This window comes from Zingiber officinale, chromosome 4A, assembly GCF_018446385.1.
Source record: "Zingiber officinale cultivar Zhangliang chromosome 4A, Zo_v1.1, whole genome shotgun sequence".
NCBI lineage: Eukaryota > Viridiplantae > Streptophyta > Magnoliopsida > Zingiberales > Zingiberaceae > Zingiber > Zingiber officinale.
The window spans coordinates 141,808,661-141,829,966 of record NC_055992.1 but is presented as its reverse complement, the minus strand read 5'-3'; the positions used below and the strand labels follow the sequence as shown (position 1 = coordinate 141,829,966).

Sequence of the window (21,306 nt, the reverse complement as noted above, 5' to 3'; positions counted from 1 at the left end):
AAGGTAGCCAATTTACACGCGAAAGTAAAAGAACTGATTACTAGTCTCGAGAACCTCAGAGAAACAGTAACAAATCGGGACACAATACGCTACGCACTCAATGCGTTTCCCAAAACTTCAGAATGGATATCAATTGTTGACGCCTACTACATTTCGAAAGACCTGGAGGTAAGTACTTTAGAAGAACTGTTCTCCACTCTTGAATTGCATGAAACCAGGTGTGCAGGAACAAAGTTGTTAAGCCAGATGATCGCACTAAATGCAACCAAAAGGGATGAACCCAAGTCAGACTCAGAAGATGATCAGGAAGCATACATGGTAAGAAACTTTAAAAAGTTTTTTTAGATCTAATAAATTTAAAGAAATGCAAAATAAAAATAATCCAAGAAATAGAAGAATGATGTGTTACTACCAGTGTCAAAAGGAAGGACACCTAAAAGAAGATTGCCCAGAACTAAAGAAGGACAAAGGCAAGATTCCCAAGAAGCAGGAGAACCTAAAAGCTACTTGGGACGACACTTCTTCATCTGAGTCCGAGATTCAAGAATATGCCGGGATAGCACTGATGACAAGCTACGAAGGGCAAAGTACATCAGAACCCAGCATCGATGAAGGGGGAGCGATCTCAGATGGAAGTAGCGAAGCAGGGGGAGATTCAGGCTTCAAGTCTGATATGGTAAGTGAGGTATGCCTCTTACCCCCTGATGAACTTTACTTTGGTATTAAGGAAATGACAAAATCCATGTATAAATTAGAAAATAAAAATATCAAATTAGAAAATGAAATTTTAGAAACAAAAAGAATTTTGGCAAAATCATGTCTTATAGAGGATTTTGATAAATTGAAAATTGAAAATGAAAAACTAAAAGAAGAAATAGAAAGATTGAAAAAATCTAATGGTTCAAATATTTCTACTTTTAGAAATTATAGAGGTTTAAATTGGTATTATAGATTTCATCAAAGTCAAATTAGAAATATATCAAAAATCTATGTACCTAGGAAATACTTGGTTAATCCTGTAGGTAGGAACCTCTATTGGGTTCCAAAAACATGTTTAATTTAAAATTAAAATTAGACTTAGCATTTTCAGCAAGGAAATTAAACAACTAATTTCTTTATGAGGTTTTGTCTAAGGAAGTGGTTGTTGCTCCAATAACCAAGAAGGCATAGTGCCTCGCCACGACCTGGAAGCCAAGTATCGAAATGAAAAGTTTAATTGACTAACTGAAAAAGTATTAATTTAAATTACTTAATGCTTTAAAAGAGTTATTCAATTTGTGTTGTGTTAGAAAATATTTAAAAAAAAATAATTTTAACTTGACTTAGAATTTGTTTTTTCCTTAGAAATTTTTATGAAAATTGACTTAGAATTTTTTTTTGAAAGTTATCTTAGAATTTTTTTTATAAAAATTGCCTTAAGATTTTTTTTTAAAATAAAATTTACTAACAATTTTTTTTATGATAATATTGCCTTAGATTTTTTTTTTAAAAAAATTGACTTAGATTTGTTTCTTATGAATATTAACTTAGAATTTTTTTTCTAAAAAAATGTTTTACTTAAATTTTTTTCGAAAGAAAAATTTTGAAGAGTGTTTTTACTTAGACATTTTAGAATTTTTTACACTTAAATTTTTTTTGAATTTACCTTAGACTTGTTTATAACCCCAATTTTTATGTGATCAAAGGGGGAGAAGTATGTTAAGTCTAGGAAGAGGTAATATAATTTTTCAATTGAAAAATATTTGGACTTATTTGAATATAAATTATTTTTATTGCATATGTTTACCCTAACTTAACTTGGGTTGCTCACATCAAAAAGGGGGAGATTATTGGAACCCCAAGGTGTTTTGATGTGATCAAACAAGCTAAGTTAGGTTCTGCGTTGTCTAACCCTTGTGTCTAAGTGTGTAGGAACTTAGGAACACAGGAAGTCGAGCGGAAGACGCGGCTAGCGAGAAGGACGACACGGGAGAGAGCCGACGGGCTCGGTGCGTCCGAGGGACGAGGTGACCGCGGAAGAGTACACCGTTGGATGAGAAGAACGTGCGCGGCGTTTGAGGGACGAGAAACCGGGAAGGAAGGCTGCTCGAGGAGAAGGCCGGAACTTGGGTTCGGATGAGCCCTATTCCGGATGGCCGAGATCACCCAAGCTAGCGGACCCGGAGTTGAAGACCCGGACTGAGATGAGCTGAACCGAAGTAGAGCGACCGGACAGAAAAAGTCAACCAGAGTTGACTTTTAGGGTCCGGTGCGCTCGGAGCTGACCGGGGCGCCCGGAACCCTCCGGAGTGCCCGGACCGAAGATATTGACCAGATCGAGTCAAACTCGATCTGAACGTTAGGGAATAAAGTTTCATCCCCCAGGACGCCCGGAACCCCTTCGGGGCGCCTCGACCAGTGCTATAAATATAGCACTGGTTTGCACAGATCATTCAACTCACTTGTAATTCATTTTTCTCTGTGCTTTATTTTCTTTTGTACTGTCAACGCTGTAAGAGGCTACTCCGCCCAGAGGAGAATCAGATAGTGCGCTATCTTTACCTTGGATTAGCAATCCTCTGATTGCAAACCAAGTAAACCCTCTGCGTCTGTTTCAGATTCTGTTTATCTAGTCTCTGTTTGTTTTTAATTACAAGTTCCTTAAATTAGTTGAATATCCGAGAAAGGTTTTGTGTTTAATTTTTGTAGGACAATTCACCCCTCCCCTCTTGCCGGCCTCTAAAGGGACCTACAGATTAGACTTATTGAGCTAATGGTTAATCCAATATACTAAAATCCAACCCATTAAAGATAATTAATAGAGATTAATTATGCATTAAAGATGAAGACCAAAGGGCAAAAACCCTTGGTATTCATTGAATGAATATAAAAGGATTTTGACACATTAAAGATAATTAATAGAGATTAATTATGCATTGAAGAGGAAGACCAAAGGGCAAAAACCCTGGGTATTCATTGGATGAATATAAAAGATTTTTGGCATTGCATTTTAGAATAGATTCATCATCTTCTTCCTCCTCCTCTTCTTCTTCTTGGTCGAACCTCCTAAAGTGGTTAGCACCACGAAGGTAGTTCTTCTTTGAATATAAGTTCATGCAACGAACAGGAAACATGTTTGTGTAGATATCGTAGAGGCATGGACATTCTGATCGCGCTGAGATCTGCATTTGAATCAAAGTTGCTGTCGGGAGTACCGTTCATGCAACAAATGTAACTATTCTATCTGATAGAGTAGGAAAATGTATTATACGGTATTCGCTTAGATCTTTGGAGGAATCCTTTTTCTGCTATGTGCGTTATTGTTTTACACATAAGATCCCTACAGTGGTATTAGAGCCACTTGTGTATACGTATATTTCGTTGTAGTTTTATTTATATGTGATATAGATTAGAACATGTGTTTATTATGATATGCATGATTGTATGGGCGTGAACAACAACTTATATTGTTGTTGGATGTATGCTCTAAATGTGGACAGTGATTGCTATTTTTGTTCCAATCAGCAATAGTTGTTGATTAAGACTTGAAATAATAACTTGATCTGTGGATAGTAATCTTTGCTGATGGATCCACGGACAACAACGCCTTTAGGCTCCAAACAGCGACTACAAGGGACTTGGGTTTATATTGATGGACTAAGGGCAACAACTCATTCAATAAGTTGATAAAAAAATTTTACTTCTGGGATGCTGCCCCCTGAATCCCCCGCAAGGGGCACTGCCCATTGAATCCCCCATAGGGTTGCGACTTATAAATCATGTTCAGTATCATAATAAAATTCATGTCATAGATCTATTATAAATATTGTATGTCATGGTGCATGGTTATGACCTCTTAGCCCAATGTGATTGAATGATTGTGTGTGTGTGACTGTTGGAAAATTCATAATACAGTTTCCGTGTCATGCCTTTCACTATTTTATATTTCCAGTTGTAAAATTAGACTATCCTAGAATGTAACTTGACGTTTCTTTAAATTTGTAATGTACAATTTAGAATAGTTCTAGTCTACTAGACGACGATGGAAAAGGAAGAAGGTCAACATCACACAACAACCAAGGAAGCACTTGGAGAAGATGCAATTCCCTAGGTTGACCTTTCGATCTTTTCATTGGCTTGAGAAGATCATAGTATACAAGCCATAATCATGCCACGTTTCTTATTATGCATATATGTGATGTATGTCATGCTTGTATGTGATGCATGATTAATTAGTTATCATAATTAGGTTATTTTATATATACTTACCAAAGTTTGGTACTCACTACTAGCTTGATCAATTGTGGTAAGGTTTTCTAAAGCAAAGTGACTCAATTTATCTTGGTAGAGTACGACAGGACAATTGTGATGTTCGTCTATTAAACTTTGGTGTGACTTAACTAAATTATCTTAATTGGATTGTGGACTTAGAGCCATATCTCATACGATATAATTCAAATTATACTGGTCTTGGGCAATTAGCCAAAGCTAACTCAAGATGAGTTATAATATTGATTTCTTATGATGGGCAAATGAATAAATAGTCTTGTTCACCTAACTATACAAGAGTTGTATAAGATGTAATTGGTACACGTTACCTACCTAAATTATACGAGTCTTGGGCAATTAGCCAAAGCTAACTCAAGATGAGATATAATATGAATCTTGTCCCACTTGAATGTTATTACTTTTGGGTACGGAGCTAATAGTGTGTGTAAACTACAGTTGCCCATATCCATAACTTGCTCCTACCAAGCTTTATAATTCAGTGGGAGAATCATTTAATTAAAGACCTAATTAAGTGATTTAGATATGATACTTATGTCTGTATTTCATATTATAGATCATCATGTCATCAAATATGTAGAATACTCTCTCTTTCTACGATATGTCCTTGACAAAGACAAGCACAATTGAGCCAATTTCCTGGACTAATACAGAAACTTAAGGATTATCCTTAAGCAAAAAAGAAACTGTACGTCCTAGAGCAACCCATTCCTGAACCACCCACAACTACTGCTATTTGTACTGATAAGGATGCTTATAAGAAACATCAAGATGATGCATTAGATGTGTTATACCTTATGCTTACCACCATGAACACTGAGCATCAAAAGTAACATGAGAACATGAATGCTCATGATATGATTGAACATCTTAGACAACTATATCAGGGGCAGGCAAAACACGAAAGATTTGAGATATCTAAAGTTTTGTTTCAATATAAGATACAAGAAGGAAGTCCCATAGGACTCACGTACTTAAGATGATTAGGTACGTAGAGAACCTTGAAAGATTGAAATTTTCATTGGCACAAAAATTGGCCACTAACCTTGTTCTGCAATTGTAGCTAGAAGGCTATAGTCAATTTATCATGAACTATAACATGAATGAACTTGACAAGCCATTGCCTAAGATGTTAAGCATGTTGAGAATTACTTAACTCGACCTTAAGAAGACCAAGCCTAGTAACATACTAATGGTGAAAAAGGACAAAGGCAAATGACAGCTAAAAAGTAAGGGTAAGACCAAAGCTAATGTCAAGGCCAAAACTTATGCATTTAAACCTAAAGGTGGGGTGCCTAAGGAAGAAACTGATGGATCGAAAGCGCTAGAGGGGGGGGGGGGTGAATAGCGCTCGTGGCTATTTCGTTTTTCGAAATCGTAAATCGTACGTGAAACTAATAGAGTAATAAGCAGTGGAATAAAGACAGTCAAACACAGAGACACAGGGAGTTACTTCGTTCGGAGCCTAAGGCGACTCCTACTCGAAGGCCCGCGATCCTTGATCGCTTCCGGTGGGCAACAACTATAATATCATGAATAAGTACACGAAAATAAGTACAACTGGAATTGAAATAATACCGACAACAAAATAATAACTGAAGCTTTAGGTCGTCGGTGACTGTAACAGTACTTTAGAGTCGTTTCTTGAGCAGCACACAGCAGAAGGAAGGCTTGTTCAAATTTTTTTTTTGAAGCTGCACCTCAACCCTCTTTTTATATGACGTTCAGGGCGCCTGGATCCTTTCCGGGCGCCTGGAGTGTGACGTGGCCAACCAAACAGGATGCTCCACGTGGCGAAGTCGCGCAGGGGATAAAACTTGGTCCCGGGCGCCCGGACCTCCGGGCGCCCGGATCCATCCCGGGCGCCCGGACCACCTTTTTCCAGCAGGTTCCTCACCTGCAAACAAAGGTTAGTCCGAGCAAAAATACCCTGCAAGAGAGTGTTAGAATCTGATAAAACACAGTAAGTAATAACTGACAGTCTTCGGACTGTTCGAGTCTGACTTCGGATTTCCAACCGGAAACCCTAGGTCGACCCGACGCCTACTGTTCCCTCTACGGGGAACGCGCCCTCACCTACTCCCCTCAGGAGAGATTACCTGATGCCAGTCCGATCCTCTAGACCGACTGAACTTACCGCCTAGGGTTACCACCCCCTAGGACCTAGGGTTACCACCCCCTAGGGTTTTTCTCCACCTAGGGTTACCGCCCCTAGGACCTAAGGTTACCGCCCCTTAGGGTTTTCCTCCACCTAGGGTTACCGCCCCTTAGGGTTTTCCTCCACCTAGGGTTACCGCCCCTTAGGGTTTTCCTCCACCTAGGGTTACCGCCCCCTAGGACTTAAGGTTACCACCCCTTAGGATTTTTCACCTGCCTAACCGCAGCTAGGACTTTCCTGAAACACTCATTCAAACATGTTAGATCACACACTAACTTAACTTTGAATCCTTTTCTATTATCAAAACCAAGGTTCGATTGTCGGATACTTCCCGCACCAACAATCTCCCCCTTTTTGATAATGACAACCGAAATTCAATGTTAAGTAAAAGATATGTATAAGCACAAGAAACAGGATAAGCGTGATAGCATGATAACCATCACTCCCCCTTAATACAGGCTCCCTTTTAAAATATTTTCTTTGAATTTCTCTACTCTTTCTTTGAATTGAATTTCTCTACTCTCCCCCTTTGCCATATATAAAAAATGAGCTAGTTTTTGAAAAAAATTTCAAAGCACAATTTTCAACTTCAGAAATTGTCAAACAAAATTTTTCAACTTTAGAAATTTTCAAACAAGATTTTCAATTTCAGAGATTTTCAAATAAAATTTTCAACTTCAAAAACTTTTCAAACAAAATTTTCAACTTCAGAAATTTTCTAACAAAATTTTCAACTTCAAAAATTTTCAAAAATTTCAAAGTAGAGGACACTTGAAAGTTTTAAATTTGGAGAAGGTTTTTGAGAAAGCTGCTTAAGGCATGTTTTTGAAATGAATTTCAAGAATACTTAAGGCAAAGGAGAAGTGATAACCTTATTTATATATATATATATATATATATATATATTTTTTTTTTGATAGCTTGCCATTTGTTTTAGTAAGGTATCAGAGCCCTAAAGTCCAAGCATGAGTCAAGATTTGTTTTGATCAGGTATCAGATCCCTTAAGTACAGAGATGCTTAAACTTATTATCTCCTCCACCAACTGTCTAACCGTTTAGCTACTTGCTGATTGCCTAGAGGGCAACAGTGTTCACTTGGTTAGTCAAGTCAAGTCAATTGATCCAGTTAGATTTGACTAAGGCTGGAAGACTTGATTTGATTACTTTTAGTGACGTATTTAACGCCCAGACTCATATTGATGCACAGAAATAAGCATTCTCGAGTCCAGGCTGTACCCTATACATCTCACATCGTTCTATGTTTTACAAACACAATCAAGGTATACCTAGGTGTTTGTGAGATGCTCTGGCTGAGTCCTGGGGGAACATGATTTCTAGGGAAAATCCTAGGCTAAACCCTACTTTTGAAAGTCTAGTAAAGTAGGGATTTTGAAAAATCAAGTTTTGCCTAGAATTTTGAAAATGTTATTAAAAGACTGATCTATTAGATTAAGGTATAGTCAATCAAGTCTGAAGTAAACCAGTCTATTAGATTAAATAGATAACAGAGTCATAATAGAGCTACTACATGCTGTATCAGAGTCATAATAGAGCTACAGTCAGAGCTACTGAGATGATGAGGGAGGTGGTCCGGAACCCAGCGACCGGAGTAGTGTCAGGAGCTCAGTGTGACGAGCCCGATCGTCCTCTCGTAGATCTCGGCGCAGGTCGAAGAGCTCCTGCCGTACGTCTCGTCGTAAGTCGGAGACTTCCTGTCGGACCTCTCGTCGAAGATCGGAGACCTCTCGCCGCATGGACTGATGAAACTCGGAGCTCTCGTGCTGGAGACTCGACATAGCCCTCTCTAGTCCGGAAACTCGATCAGCTAGAGTGCGGGGAGCTGGGTGTGGTGCTCGAGGTGGTGGTGGGGCAGGAGCAGCCTCCTCAGGAAATAGTGCCAACATGAACTCATCTTGCTCTGCCTCCCCCGCCTGCTGGTGCTGTGCCCCCCTACGCCAGGACATGGTACCCTCATCGTCTATATGGATATTTGCTAGGGAAAAGTTCCTAGCTCCTATGATGTCAAACTCGGTCATGTGGCGGATGTCACCTCCGGTGACATCAATGTGCAATGAGGACATGTAAGCTGTCAGAATATGACAGTAAGGCATATGTACTCGTCTGCTGGTCACGTATCCGGCTGCGTAAATAATAGTGGAAAAGATGTGTAGGCTGATGTCTATGTCTAACCTATGACACAGGGCATAGAGAAGAAAGGAGTGAAATGGACGCATCACCGCAATGTCGTGAGTGGTCAGCGGTAGAATACAAAGCACTAGAACTCTATAAAGGGCGTAGTCCTGAATTCTAAGGTTAAGTGACCTAAACTGGGTCTCAGTGGGATCACGCTGGTCCTCAAAGAAATACGAATAAATCGTATCGAGGGTAATGTGTGAGTAGGGATCTCCAAAAGGTAGCTCTCTAGGAGGATAGCATAAAAAGGTGCAGGATGACTCTCATAACCCTAGAAACTCACGAATGGTGGTGGGAGATAATGTGATGTAACACCCCAAATTTCATGATTTGGAGTCCTAAAAGACCTTATTAAAATCTAGAAATATTTTAGAAAAATTCTAGAGATTTTTAGGAATTAATAGAAGAATAAAAGGAGAATAAAAAGATTGGCTGGGGATTTGAACCTGCGGCCTTTGGCTCGGTCAAAACCCGGCTGACCAAGTAATCCAGCCGTCGGTTCTGTTTAGAAAAGGTAGGAAATTTTATTTAAGGAAGTTAATAGAATTCGGGAATTTAAAAAGGAACTTAGGGCTTTCCCAGAACCGGAAACCAAATTTTCCCTCGATCTCTTCCTCTCGCAGCTAGGGCATCCCTCCGGCGGCCGGCGAGGGGCGAACTCCGGGAGTTCTTCGTCGATCCGAGGTCGCTCGTCAAGAAGGAAGCCGTGAGCGAGGAAGAGGCCCCGATTTCAAGTTCACCCGAACCCTAGAAGCACTAGAAGGTTCCTCCTTCGGCTGTGAATCAAGGAAACGAAGGTAAGTCGCTACTCACCTGCAGTAGGATAGCTCCGAATTCTTTTTTCCTTTTGTTTTCGAATTTTCGGTGAAGTTTGTGGGTTGAGTTTGCTGCCGTGAGGTTTAAGAAGGAACATGAATGGTAAAGTTCAAGTATGCAAGCGTTTTACCTCCAAACTTTGTAGCCGGATTTTGGGTTTTGTTGTTCTAGACAAAGAGCATAGAGAACAATTAAGATTTCTAGGTTTCAGTAGCAAATTTGCTGGATTCTTTTGGTTGCCGTGGATTTCATCAGGAAAATGAGAAGAGGATTAATTATTTGAGCACGTAGTCCAGTTTGTTAATGTGTTGAATATATCTGTACCTTCTTCTTGGGTTGCAATTAATGTTGCATAATTTAGTTTTAAGGTTGTGTTGGATTCTTGCTTTTGGGTTGCTGTCGTGAACCCTAAAGAAAGAAAGATAATGATAGGTTTGGTTTAAGCATGTGGATTGGTTTTCTTTCAAGCCTTGTAGTTGGTATTTTCATATTCCAGTTTAAATCCTGTCTGTTTGTTATCTTAATGGACATGTTTGGTTTATACAGAGCATGGTAAGTCTCAGGTTTTGTTGCTAGGCAGTGAACCTAGAATGGGTTAGATTAGTTTTGAGCATGTAGTTAGTTTTCTTCCTTACCGTTAGCTTTTGGTTGGGTGTTTTGAAATGAAGATGAACAACTTTACCTGGAATATGTGGACCTTGATTCCTTTTAGTACAGATATAGAAGATACATAAGTAGGTTACTAGTAGTCTGAAATACCAGGTGTAGATCAAAACAAAGATTTCGGTTAGGAATTTATGTATTTATTCAGAAGGGCTATAATGGAAAAAAAAATATATCCTCTTTCCTGGGTAGTTATCTTAACTAGGAAAGTGATATTATTTAAGTAGTTTGGTGCCCTATTAGTTTCTTTTAGAGGCTTATGGGTAATTGCAAGTAAAGTAAGATTAAGTTTTTCATAGGTTTTAAGCTTCAACAGATTTTAGTTTTGTTTGTGCTATGCATTTGACATGATCAGTTAGTTTAAGAATAGTTAGGATTAACATGGATGCAGATTTCTGTTAAGCAAGTGCAGATTTTTATTAAGCTAGTATGCAGACTTCTGTTAAGTTAGTATGCAGATTTTTATTAAGCTAGTATGCAGATTTCTGTTAAGCTATTATGTAGATTTTTATTGAGCTAGTATGCAGATTTCTGTTAAGTATTAGTGCAGATTTTTGATAACTATTGTATGTGCAGATTTCTTTTGTATTCTATGCATGATTATGTGTTACATAGTTAGTTTCATTCATAGATGCATACGAAAGATACCCTAACAGTATTTTGGGTTTGAGAAAAGTATAAGAAAGATAAAGAAAAGCATAAGAAAGATAAAGAAAAGAAAGAAAAGGCCAAGGCCTTAAGTAAATCCCAAAGTCAAGACTTTAAGGATTTTGACACACAAGGTGCTATTAAAATGCCAAGGCATTTAAAGAAGAAGTAATTAAGATTATAAGTATTTTACTTTTAAGAAGAGGCTAGTACCCGACTTCCGAGGTTGTCGTTAAACAAATCTAGGTGTCCAATTCCGAGGTCTTGGCCCTGGTAGACCGAGGTCTGCTCTTTTAGGATTGGTAGCTCGCTACCCCAACCTATTAGGGAACGCGCATAAGATGGTACTATGCCTGGGCCCAAGAAGAAGTTGATTACTATTTTGAAGTATTATAAGTATAAGTTTTTGAACAAGTAAAAACAAGTTTTACATAAGTATAAAGTATTTAAAGAATAAGTCTTTAAACAAGTGAAATAAGATTCAGAAGGTGTTTAGAATTCAGTAAGCTTAGTTCTTTATGCTAGCATGATTGTATAGATTTACTTTACATGTTTAGCCTTTCAGTATGTTTCTTTCACTAGTAGATGAGCATGAGTAGATTTCCTTTTGAGCATTCAGTTTTAGATTTCAGTATATCCTCATGCATATCGAGATTTTGTGAGTTAGATAGCGTTTACTAAGCAAATTTTGCTTATAGACTACACTTCCTCTTACTGCAGATACAGGAAAGGAAAAGATATAGAAAGGAAGGCGACAAGGAGGTGTTTGAAGGATGTGTGATGCCAGGACTATGGAAGCCTTGGGACTAGGAAAGAAGTTTTAGTTTAGTTTTTATTGTCTTTTGCGATGTTAGGAGTATTTGAGATAGTATTTGTTATTTTGATATGATTAGGACGTAGTAGAAGAATTGTAATCTTGTGTGATGATTTCTTGTGTTGTTTTCTTTATTTTGGATTTATTATACTGCGTGGTTGATTGATATGTGTTCCATCCGCTTGTGGCTGAGTATATATTGCATGTATTGTTGAATAAGGTCACCGGTACAGGGGAAACTCTGTCGAAATTTTTCGGTAGGGATTTCTCGTAGTTAAGTAGCGTACCGGTTAAGTAGAGTTAGTAGTTAAGTAACGGTCATCCTTAGAGTATAGTAGTAGTAAGAAGGGTGGTCGTTACATGTGATATCCGTGCCAGCTGCCCTAGTGGTATAGGAGTAGTCGTCTACTTTCACTAGGCTGTTGTAAAATTCGGCACATAAACTTATGTTTACTGGGCTGGTGCACTCAACAAGGTTTCGCAACCTATAGTGGCTTATAGCCTTGGAGACTGGAATACAAGAGCGTAGAAAGAACGATCTATCTGTACATTTGGTTCTAATGACCATGTAATTTGTTGACATAAACTTAATCCTAAGTTCTTCGGTGGGAAACTTAGGGTCAATGCTAGGTGTAGAGGGCCAAGCACCAGATTTAGAACGCTTCCTAAATTTCAAATTAATATTACACTAGGAAATAACAAGCATTATAAGAAATAAAGTTTAGGAGGGGATGGAAATTTTACCGAGGAGCCATTGTAATAAATTTTAGAACTGACGACCTCGGTTGAGTTACGACTCCGTATCAACCGTGGAAAATTTAAATTTTGAAAATCTTCGTAGAAAAGCTAAGAAGCTTTAAGGAGGAAGACTTAGGTGCAAAGGTAGGGGGCGCCCCTGCCCCCTATATATAAGGGAGTCCGGGCGCCCGGACCTATTCCGGGCGCCAGGGGTCGTGTGAGGCGGGGCGCCCGAGTTCTCTGCAGGTGCCTTGAGTCCGAATACCGGGGGCGCCCGCCCCCGGTTTTTGACCTTGTTTCGTTCGTCGTTTTTTTTAATTTAATTTATTAATAACATTTAATTTGATTAAAAAAAAGTTTAAAAAATGTTTGATCTAATTTGATTTTAAGTTAAGTAGTTTGGAGATTTTTGAGTTAATTTAATTTTGAAAAATGTTTAACTTAACTTAAGTAAGATTTAAAATTGAGTTTGCTTAGTCATCTCACCCGATCTATGTTTTCAATCAGGGGCTCCTATTATTCTGTGAGATGAATTAGTTCAATTTATAGGGTTTTGTTTAACTTTATGTTAGATTCGGGTTTAGCTTTGGGTTCAACAAGTATGCATTCTTTGGATAAACTTCTGGGCTATGGTGAGTCACAAGGAGCTCATTAAAGTAACCATGCCTTCGAGGTTTCCCAAATAGTCCTACCCATTGAGCTTAATACTAAACCTTGGTCTAACTAGTTAGGATCCATTTAAGGGTAGCTTCGGTTAGTTCCACTTGGCCAAATGCACCAGGTCGAAGCCATATCTTCCTAGACAACGTACTATCATCAAAAAACTTCACCAGTACTGTGTTTCAAGTTAAATCTAACCCTTTTAATCTATCCTTATTTACCCTGTCGGGTAATCTACTCTTGTTTACCCATTTCGGGTAGATTAAGTTCGGTTACCCAGTCGGGTAAATAGATTTCGGAGTTGCCAGCTATTCTGGACCCTCCTTCTATTTTGATTTTTGGATTTTTGAATTAATTTCGAATTTTTGAAATTGAATTTTAATAATTGATTTTGAATATTGAATGATTAATTTCGAATTTTGAATTTTTAATTTTAATAATTAATTTCGAATTTGAATTTTGAATTTCAATAATTAATTTGGAATTTTTAAATTTTGAGTTTTTAGATTAATTTCGAATCTTTAATTTTTAGATTAATTTCAAATTTGAATGAATAATTAATTTCGAATTTGAATTTTGAATTTCAATAATTAATTTCAAATTTTTAAATTTTGAGTTTTTAGATTAATTTCGAATCTTTAATTTTTAGATTAATTTCGAATTTGAATGAATAATTAATTTCGAATTTGAATTTTGAATTAATTTCAAATTTTTAAATTTTGAGTTTTTAGATTAATTTCGAATTTTTTAATTTTTTTTGATTAATTTTGAATTTTAATTTTGAATTTCAATAATTAATTTCGAATTTTTAAAATTTGAGTTTTTAGATTAATTTCGAATTTTTAATTTTTTGATTAATTTCAAATTTTTAATTTTTAGATTAATTTCGAATTTTTAATTTTTAGATTAATTTCGGATTTTTATTGTTTTAGCTCCCCTGGATCATAGCCTCGATAAGGTTTATTAAGGTAATGTATTTGATCCTTAGGAACCCAATAATATCCAAGTCCAACTTGATTGATCAGGTTGGACTTGGCAACCCATGCTTGGACCATTTTTCTATTTGGTTTTATTAAGGATAGGTAAGATTTATACTTCTTTTTATATCCTAGTCCAGTTCGATTGTAGATTGCCCTTTGAGTTCCAAGAATTAAGTCAAGATTCTTGGATCCCAAGGAAAATCGCTCTAGAGTTGTTTTCAAATCCTTGACTTGACTTTTCAGATTGGAATTCTCTTCCTCAAGTTTTTGAACTTGAGTTGAGGTTCCAGTCTGAACTTGATCAGTTAAGGATTCGTTGTTAGGTGTTTCTTTAAGGAGTGTTACCTCCTTTAGAAGCGCTTTAATTCGAATCTTAGACTTAGCTACTTTATGCATTAAATAATTAATTAAACTATATAACCGACTTTTACTTACAGAGGGGTTCGGCCCTTCGGAAACGGATGCGGATCCGTGGCTTCTCTCGGACTCGGCTTCTGATTCGTCCTCACTTCCGGATCCGTTGGTGAAGTCCCGGGCTGTCAAGGCAAGAAAGTTCGTCTGTTCTTGTTCTTCGTCGTCGGATTCCTCGGAAGAAGACTCGTCCCATGTTGCCTTCAATGCCTTCTTTCTTTTGGGTTTCTTTGGATCCTTCTGGTTCGGGCAATTCGCCTTGATGTGACCCTTCTGATTGCACCCGTAGCATGTCACTTCGAATTTGACCTTCGAGCTTGGTTGGGCTTCTTTAGACTGAATGGCCTTTCTGAGATCCTTTTTGTTGAAGCCCTTCTTTTTGCAGAGCTTCTTTACTAAGCTGACTATTTCGATTGTAAGTTCATCATCGTCTTCCGAATCTGGTTCTTCTTCTGACTCAGGTTCGGTTCTTCGCTTGATTTTTGACTCACGCGATCTCCCTGTTCCTGCAACCAAAGCCAACCCTTTCTCGGTCGGGCGTGCATTAGTCTGTTCGTGAAGTTCGAATTCTGCAAACAGTTCATCTAATTTAATGGTAGACAAGTCCTTGGAGACCTTGTAGGCATCTACCATGGATGCCCACAAGGTGTTCCTTGGAAAGGCGTTTAGAGAATACCTTATGATGTCCCGGTTGTCTACCTTCTGTCCAATCGCATAAAGACCATTGAGCAGATCTTGAATCCGGGCATGGAGTTGGGCGGCTGTTTCACCTTCCTGCAATTTGATGTTAAATAATTTATTAAAAATTAAGTCTCTTTTACTTACTTTGGTGTCGGATGTCCCTTCGTGAAGTTCAATTAGCTTCTCCCACAATTCTTTGGCGCTGTTGAAGGGGTCGACGCGGTTGAGTTCTTCTTTTGATAGGCCACACTGGAGGGTGCAGGTTGCCTTGACATTAGCTTCCACTTTCTTGATTAAGGATGCATCCCAGTCCTCGTACGGTAGTGGTTTGCCGGTGGTGTCAGATGGTAGTTCGAATCCGGTTTTGACAATCATCCAGACTTCAAAGTGAGTCTGGAGATATGCCTCCATCCGACCTTTCCAGTACCCGAAGTCGTCTCCGGTGAATAGCGGCGGGCGGGCAGTACTGTAGCCTTCTTGAAGGGCCATTTCAGTTTTACCTAAAGCGAAAAACAACCAAAAAATTGTCCCAGGACTTGGTCCTGGCTTAGTAGTGCGGTAGGGAAAAAGAATGGATCACAAACTCGGGTGGTGTTGCACCAATTCCGAGAAAAAACCGATTCGAGGAAAAAAAGAATTAGAATATAACTATGAGGCTAAATTCTAATCGACTCCGAAAATAAAAAAATACCACAAAAAAAATATTTTGAATGGTGGTTGCACCGATTCAAAATGACCCCCCTCTGATACCAATTGATGGATCGAAAGCGCTAGAGGGGGGTGAATAGCGCTCGTGGCTATTTCGTTTTTCGAAATCGTAAATCGTACGTGAAACTAATAGAGTAATAAGCAGCGGAATAAAGACAGTCAAACACAGAGACACAGGGAATTACTTCGTTCAGAGCCTAAGGCGACTCCTACTCGAAGGCCCGCGATCCTTGATCGCTTCCGGTGGACAACAACTATAATATCGTGAATAAGTACACGGAAATAAGTACAACTGGAATTGAAATAATACCGACAACAAAATAATAACTGAAGCTTTAGGTCGTCGGTGACTGTAACAGCACTTTAGAGTCGTTTCTTGAGCAGCACACAGCAGAAGGAAGGCTTGTTCAATTTTTTTTTTTGAAGCTGCACCTCAACCCTCTTTTTATATGACGTTCAGGGCGCCTGGATCCTTTCTGGGCGCCTGGAGTGTGACGTGGCCAACCAACCAGGATGCTCCACATGGCAAAGTCGCGCAGGGGATAAAACTTGGTCCCGAGCGCCCGGACCACCTTTTTCCAGCAGGTTCCTCACATGCAAACAAAGGTTAGTCCGAGCAAAAATACCCTGCAAGACAGTGTTAGAATCTGATAAAACACAGTAAGTAATAACTAACAGTCTTCGGACTGTCCGAGTCTGACTTCGGATTTCCAACCGGAAACCCTAGGTCGACCCGACGCCTACTGTTCCCTCTACGGGGAACGCGTCCTCACCTACTCCCCTCAGGAGAGATTACCTGATGCCAGTCCGATCCTCCAGACCGACTGGACTTACCGCCTAGGGTTACCACCCCCTAGGACCTAGGGTTACCACCCCCTAGGGTTTTTCTCCACCTAGGGTTACCGCCCCCTAGGACCTAAGGTTACCGCCCCTTAGGGTTTTCCTCCACCTAGGGTTACCGCCCCCTAGGACCTAAGGTTACCGCCCCTTAGGGTTTTCCTCCACCTAGGGTTACCGCCCCCTAGGACCTAAGGTTACCACCCCTTAGGGTTTTTCACCTGCCTAACCACAGCTAGGACTTTCCTGAAACACTCATTCAAACATGTTAGATCACACACTAACTTAACTTTGAATCCTTTTCCATTATCAAAACCAAGGTTCAATCGTCGGATGCTTCCCGCACCAACAGAAACCTACTTCTACTGTGGTGAGATCAGACACATGAAGAGGAATTACAAGTTGTATCTAGAGAAAGTAAAAAAGAAGAGAAGTGAGACTTCAGCCTCAAGTATATATGTTATAAAAGTCAATCTATCTATTTCTTCTTCATGGATATTAGATACTGATGTGCGTAAATTATATATGTTTTTAAGCATTCTTTAATGCACATCTACTTATATTTCATGCTTATAATGCTTGAACTAAGCATCTCCCCCACACTTGAACTTTGTCTTCTTGGGCAAATCACTCATCATATAATATTGAAAGTATCCATATCCAAAGAAAGATTAAGAATTAAGATAAAATAAAATGATATGATGATTAACAAGAAGATTAGCAAGAAATTGTGTGGAACAATGGAAAACAAAGGATACACCTTCATAAGTATGATCCCATCCATGGAAATGTAGTTTTGAAAGAATTAAAACAAGTTCTAGAGTAACAATAACATAAGTGTATCACTCAATTAAGGCTCATTCTCACTAGGTATAAATGTATCATCTCAATTTACCAATCAAGTGTCCATCATTAAGTAGCAACTTTGAGCAAATTAAAAGTCCATTTATGACATTAAGTCCAAAATAAGATACTCAAATCTAGCTCACATTCTTTACTTCTAACATATCATAGGAAAATGTTAAGGGGTGCCATTTTCTTATTCAAAATCAAAACTAAATGCAATAAGAAAACTTCCTATAATAAAGAATTAATTTCTCAAAACCAAAATCAACATTTGCACACAAGAAATTTATTAAAGAAAAGACTTAACTCAAAGCATGAATTTAAATGCAAAAGAAAACTAAATTGAAACCAACTCCCATTTATTCTCGGTGGTTGAAGAAGATTTAGTAAGAGTAGCCACGCCGGTAGTGGAGTAATTGTGGTTACAATCAAATTCTTTTTATTCATCAATTTTCCCTTGAAAATTCTCTCTGGAGGTTGGAGGTAGTTCAGATTAAGTAACCATTTTAAACATCTGTTGTGTCCTGCAAAAGTAAATAAAAACAACCCCTCCCGAACACTTTCATGAAAAGAGAGTAGTGCAACACAATTAATCTTTACACTAAATGCATCAAAACGAGTATCACATTCTATAAATTCGAAAATCGGTACCTTAAAGAAATTTTCTGATAAGTCACAAGAAACACTAACCTCAAGTTTTCACTATTTTGGAAAGGTGGCAATATGAGAACAACCCCTTCGGATAAATCTCCAGAAAGGTCAAGTCTTCATGGAATCGTAAGTACAAAGACTCGAAAGTGTGTGGACTTGAAAGTTTGGGGACTCGAAAGTTCATGGCTTGGGAACAACACCTATGGGTACATCCCTGGAGTGTTCTAGTAGTCGGATAGCTCAAACATGGAAGTAGCGGTCTACCCATCTTGGTTGACCAACATGAGTAAAAATCCGCACGGGTACTTTATCGGATAAATCCCTTCCAAGCTCCTTTTCCTAACTGTTCGACAATGCAAGAGTATCACTGTCAGAGAATCTCAACCCGTCATCCAAGTTGTGAGATGCTCCCAGTGGAAATATCTTCCGTGGAGTACTCCAGCCCCTCCTATTATTCTACTCCATCATTCCTTCTAGTCTTCCTAACTGGCAGTCTAACATGCAACATTGTCATCTAGGCCGCAAGAACATCCCCTCGGGAATATCTCTCCTGAACTTCGATCCCTCAGGTTATTCTATTATATCATTCCTATTAATATCTCTCTAGATAGCAATCCAACATGTGGCATAGACATTCATGCTGTGAAAATATTCCCACCTACGGATATCTCCCATGAACTTCGGCTCCTCCGTCATCTAGCCAGTGAAAACATCTTCGTCTGACAGTTGGTTTCATCATCCAGGCCGCAAAAACATCTTTTCCTGTGGATATCTTCTCGAGGCTCCAGTCCTTCCGACCATTTCATTAATCATTTTCGTTGACACTCCTTGAATCAAGATTTTTACATGAAACTATTGCTGAATAAAGTTGACTTTTGCCTATATTACAGGAAGGGTGTTAGGGCATCTCTAATGGTTAGAGTTCTACAAAAACTATTTTTATGATTCCAATATGTCACATCATGCCACATCAACATTCTAAAAACCTATTGAAACAACTTCAATAGTTAGAGTTTTAAAGAGTTCTAAATAATTTTTAAGTGGTCTAATTAATAACATGTAATTGCATGGCTACATGCATATTACATTAATTTCAAAGAAAAAAACAGTTTTGAAATTTCACTACTGCTCTTAAAATACAAAGCTCAAACCTTACATCCATAATAATTAAAAAATTTTTGTTCAATTTTTTTATTTTTTAAATCTCTTTAAAAATCTTGTATTGGGGATGTCCTTAGACCATCTCCAATGCACATCACCAAATTTGGTGCAATTTTCACACTAAAATGGTGCTATTTCAACACCAAACACTATTTCAACTCCAACCCATCATCACCATATCACACCAAAAAGGAATATTCTTTAGAATATTCTATAATTCTTATTAATTTTTTTATATGATAATTATTATATTTAAAATTAATACTTCTTAATATTTGATATTTTAAAATTTTTAAAATTTAGTATCCAACTAATTAATATATATATATATATATATAATTTTTATTTTTAATTTTATTATATAATTACTCAGGCATAAATATATTTTAAAAATATTATAAAATCACACACAATTAGGATAAAATATTTTACTATTTTATATTTAAAACAAACAAGGATACTTAATTGAAAATATAATATTACAAGACTTTAACTTTCAGAATTACTATATTGTTCCCATAAATGCTCAATTAATGCATTTCGAAGGGCAATATGAGCTTCTTTGTCTTTGATTTGTCTGTATCAAGCTAGAAACTCTTCAAATCGAGTACCATCATCTCTTGCGGGCTCAACATCTGGAGTCGACACCTCAAAGTGTTCCACGATTGGTGCATTTAAATCACGTCCATCTTCAATTATCATATTATGCATAATAATACATGATGTCAGTATATCATGTAAAATATTTTTCTGCCAAAAACGTGAAGGTCCTGCAACAATTGCAAAGCGTGATTGGAGCACGCCAAATGCTCGCTCAACATCCTTTCTACACGCTTCTTGCTTCATTGCAAATAATTTATTCTTTCGACCTTGTGGAGCATGAATCGTTTGAACAAGTGTTGACCATTTTGGATATATACCATCAGCTAAATAGTAACCCATATTGTACTCTTTTCCTTGAATGACATAATGAGCAGGAATTGTAATACCTGCAGCAAGATTAGCAAAAAGATGAGAAGACTCAAGTACATTAATATCATTGTTCGATCCTGGCAACCCAAAATACGCATGCCAAATCCACAGATCATAATCGGCTACAGCTTCTAGAATAATTGTTGGCTTTCCACTACGACCAGAATATTGTCCTGCCCAAGCTGTTGGACAATTTTGTCATCTCCAATGCATGCAATCTAGGCTACCTAACATACCTGGAAAACCTCGTAGCTCACCAATATGAAGTAGCCTAGCAACATCGTGAGCATTTGGAGATCGTAGGTACTGCCCTCCAAAAACTTCAACAACGGCACGACAAAATAGTTTCACACTTTCAATAGCAGTTGATTCCCCTATTTTAATGTACTCATCAGTAGCATCTGCTGGTACACCGTATGCTAATATCCGAAATGCAGCTGTTATTTTTTGCAAGCTTGACAAACCAAGTCTTCTAAGCCCATCTCTTCTCTGTATAAAATAGTTGTCATGATTAGTAACAGCATCACAGATACGCATAAATAAATTCCGTCCCATTTTGAATCTTCTTCGAAACATTGCATCATTATACAATGCATTTTCGGCGAAATAATCATTGAATAGATTACGATCAGCAGCTTCACGATTACGATTGATCATCTTATGACCAGGAATTGAGCCTCGATGCCTGCTTTTGTTGCTTCCTTCATTGAGATAATTTAAGACAATTTGATTATTGGTAGAAATCACCTGAGCGATCAGTTGTTGCCTTGCACTAAAACTTTCTGCATAGTTATCATCATCAGAGCTTGAAGATGATAAATTTGATGAACCTTCAATATTGTTATCCATTTTCTGAGATAATTGAATGGATGAGGTACATGTTGCTTATGGGGTATGTATTTATAATGTATGTTATAAACACATTTGGACAAATATGCACATATGACATGACACAACAATGACAACATAGAGACAAGTTTAGCAGGTGACATTACCGGGCATTGAAAACACATTTTTGTGTGCCCAGATGATGCGACCTAACAATGAACACATTTGGACAAATATGCACAGATGACGTGACACAACAATGACATCGGGACAAT

At 38.0% G+C, this 21,306-nt stretch overlaps 1 protein-coding gene across 1 annotated transcript; it reads right to left on the bottom strand.

Moving 5' to 3' along the window:
• Positions 1-19,813: 19,813 nt before the first annotated feature.
• Positions 19,814-21,052, bottom strand: LOC121972862. Its single transcript, XM_042524484.1, has 2 exons — positions 20,440-21,052; positions 19,814-20,220 (listed from the first exon to the last, which is right to left on the bottom strand). Exons 1-2 carry the CDS (start codon positions 21,050-21,052, stop codon positions 19,814-19,816), a joined length of 1,020 nt encoding a protein of 339 aa, XP_042380418.1.
• Between the last annotated feature and the right edge of the window lie 254 nt (positions 21,053-21,306).

Excerpts from the sequence above, each read along its gene's own strand:
- LOC121972862 (XM_042524484.1), bottom strand. The coding sequence starts at position 21,052 with ATGGATAACAATATTGAAGGTTCATCAAATTTATCATCTTCAAGCTCT. Across the intron at positions 20,221-20,439 it reads TGAGCTACGAGGTTTTCCAG|GTATTACAATTCCTGCTCAT; the intron begins GTATGTTAGGTA and ends ATCTTGCTGCAG.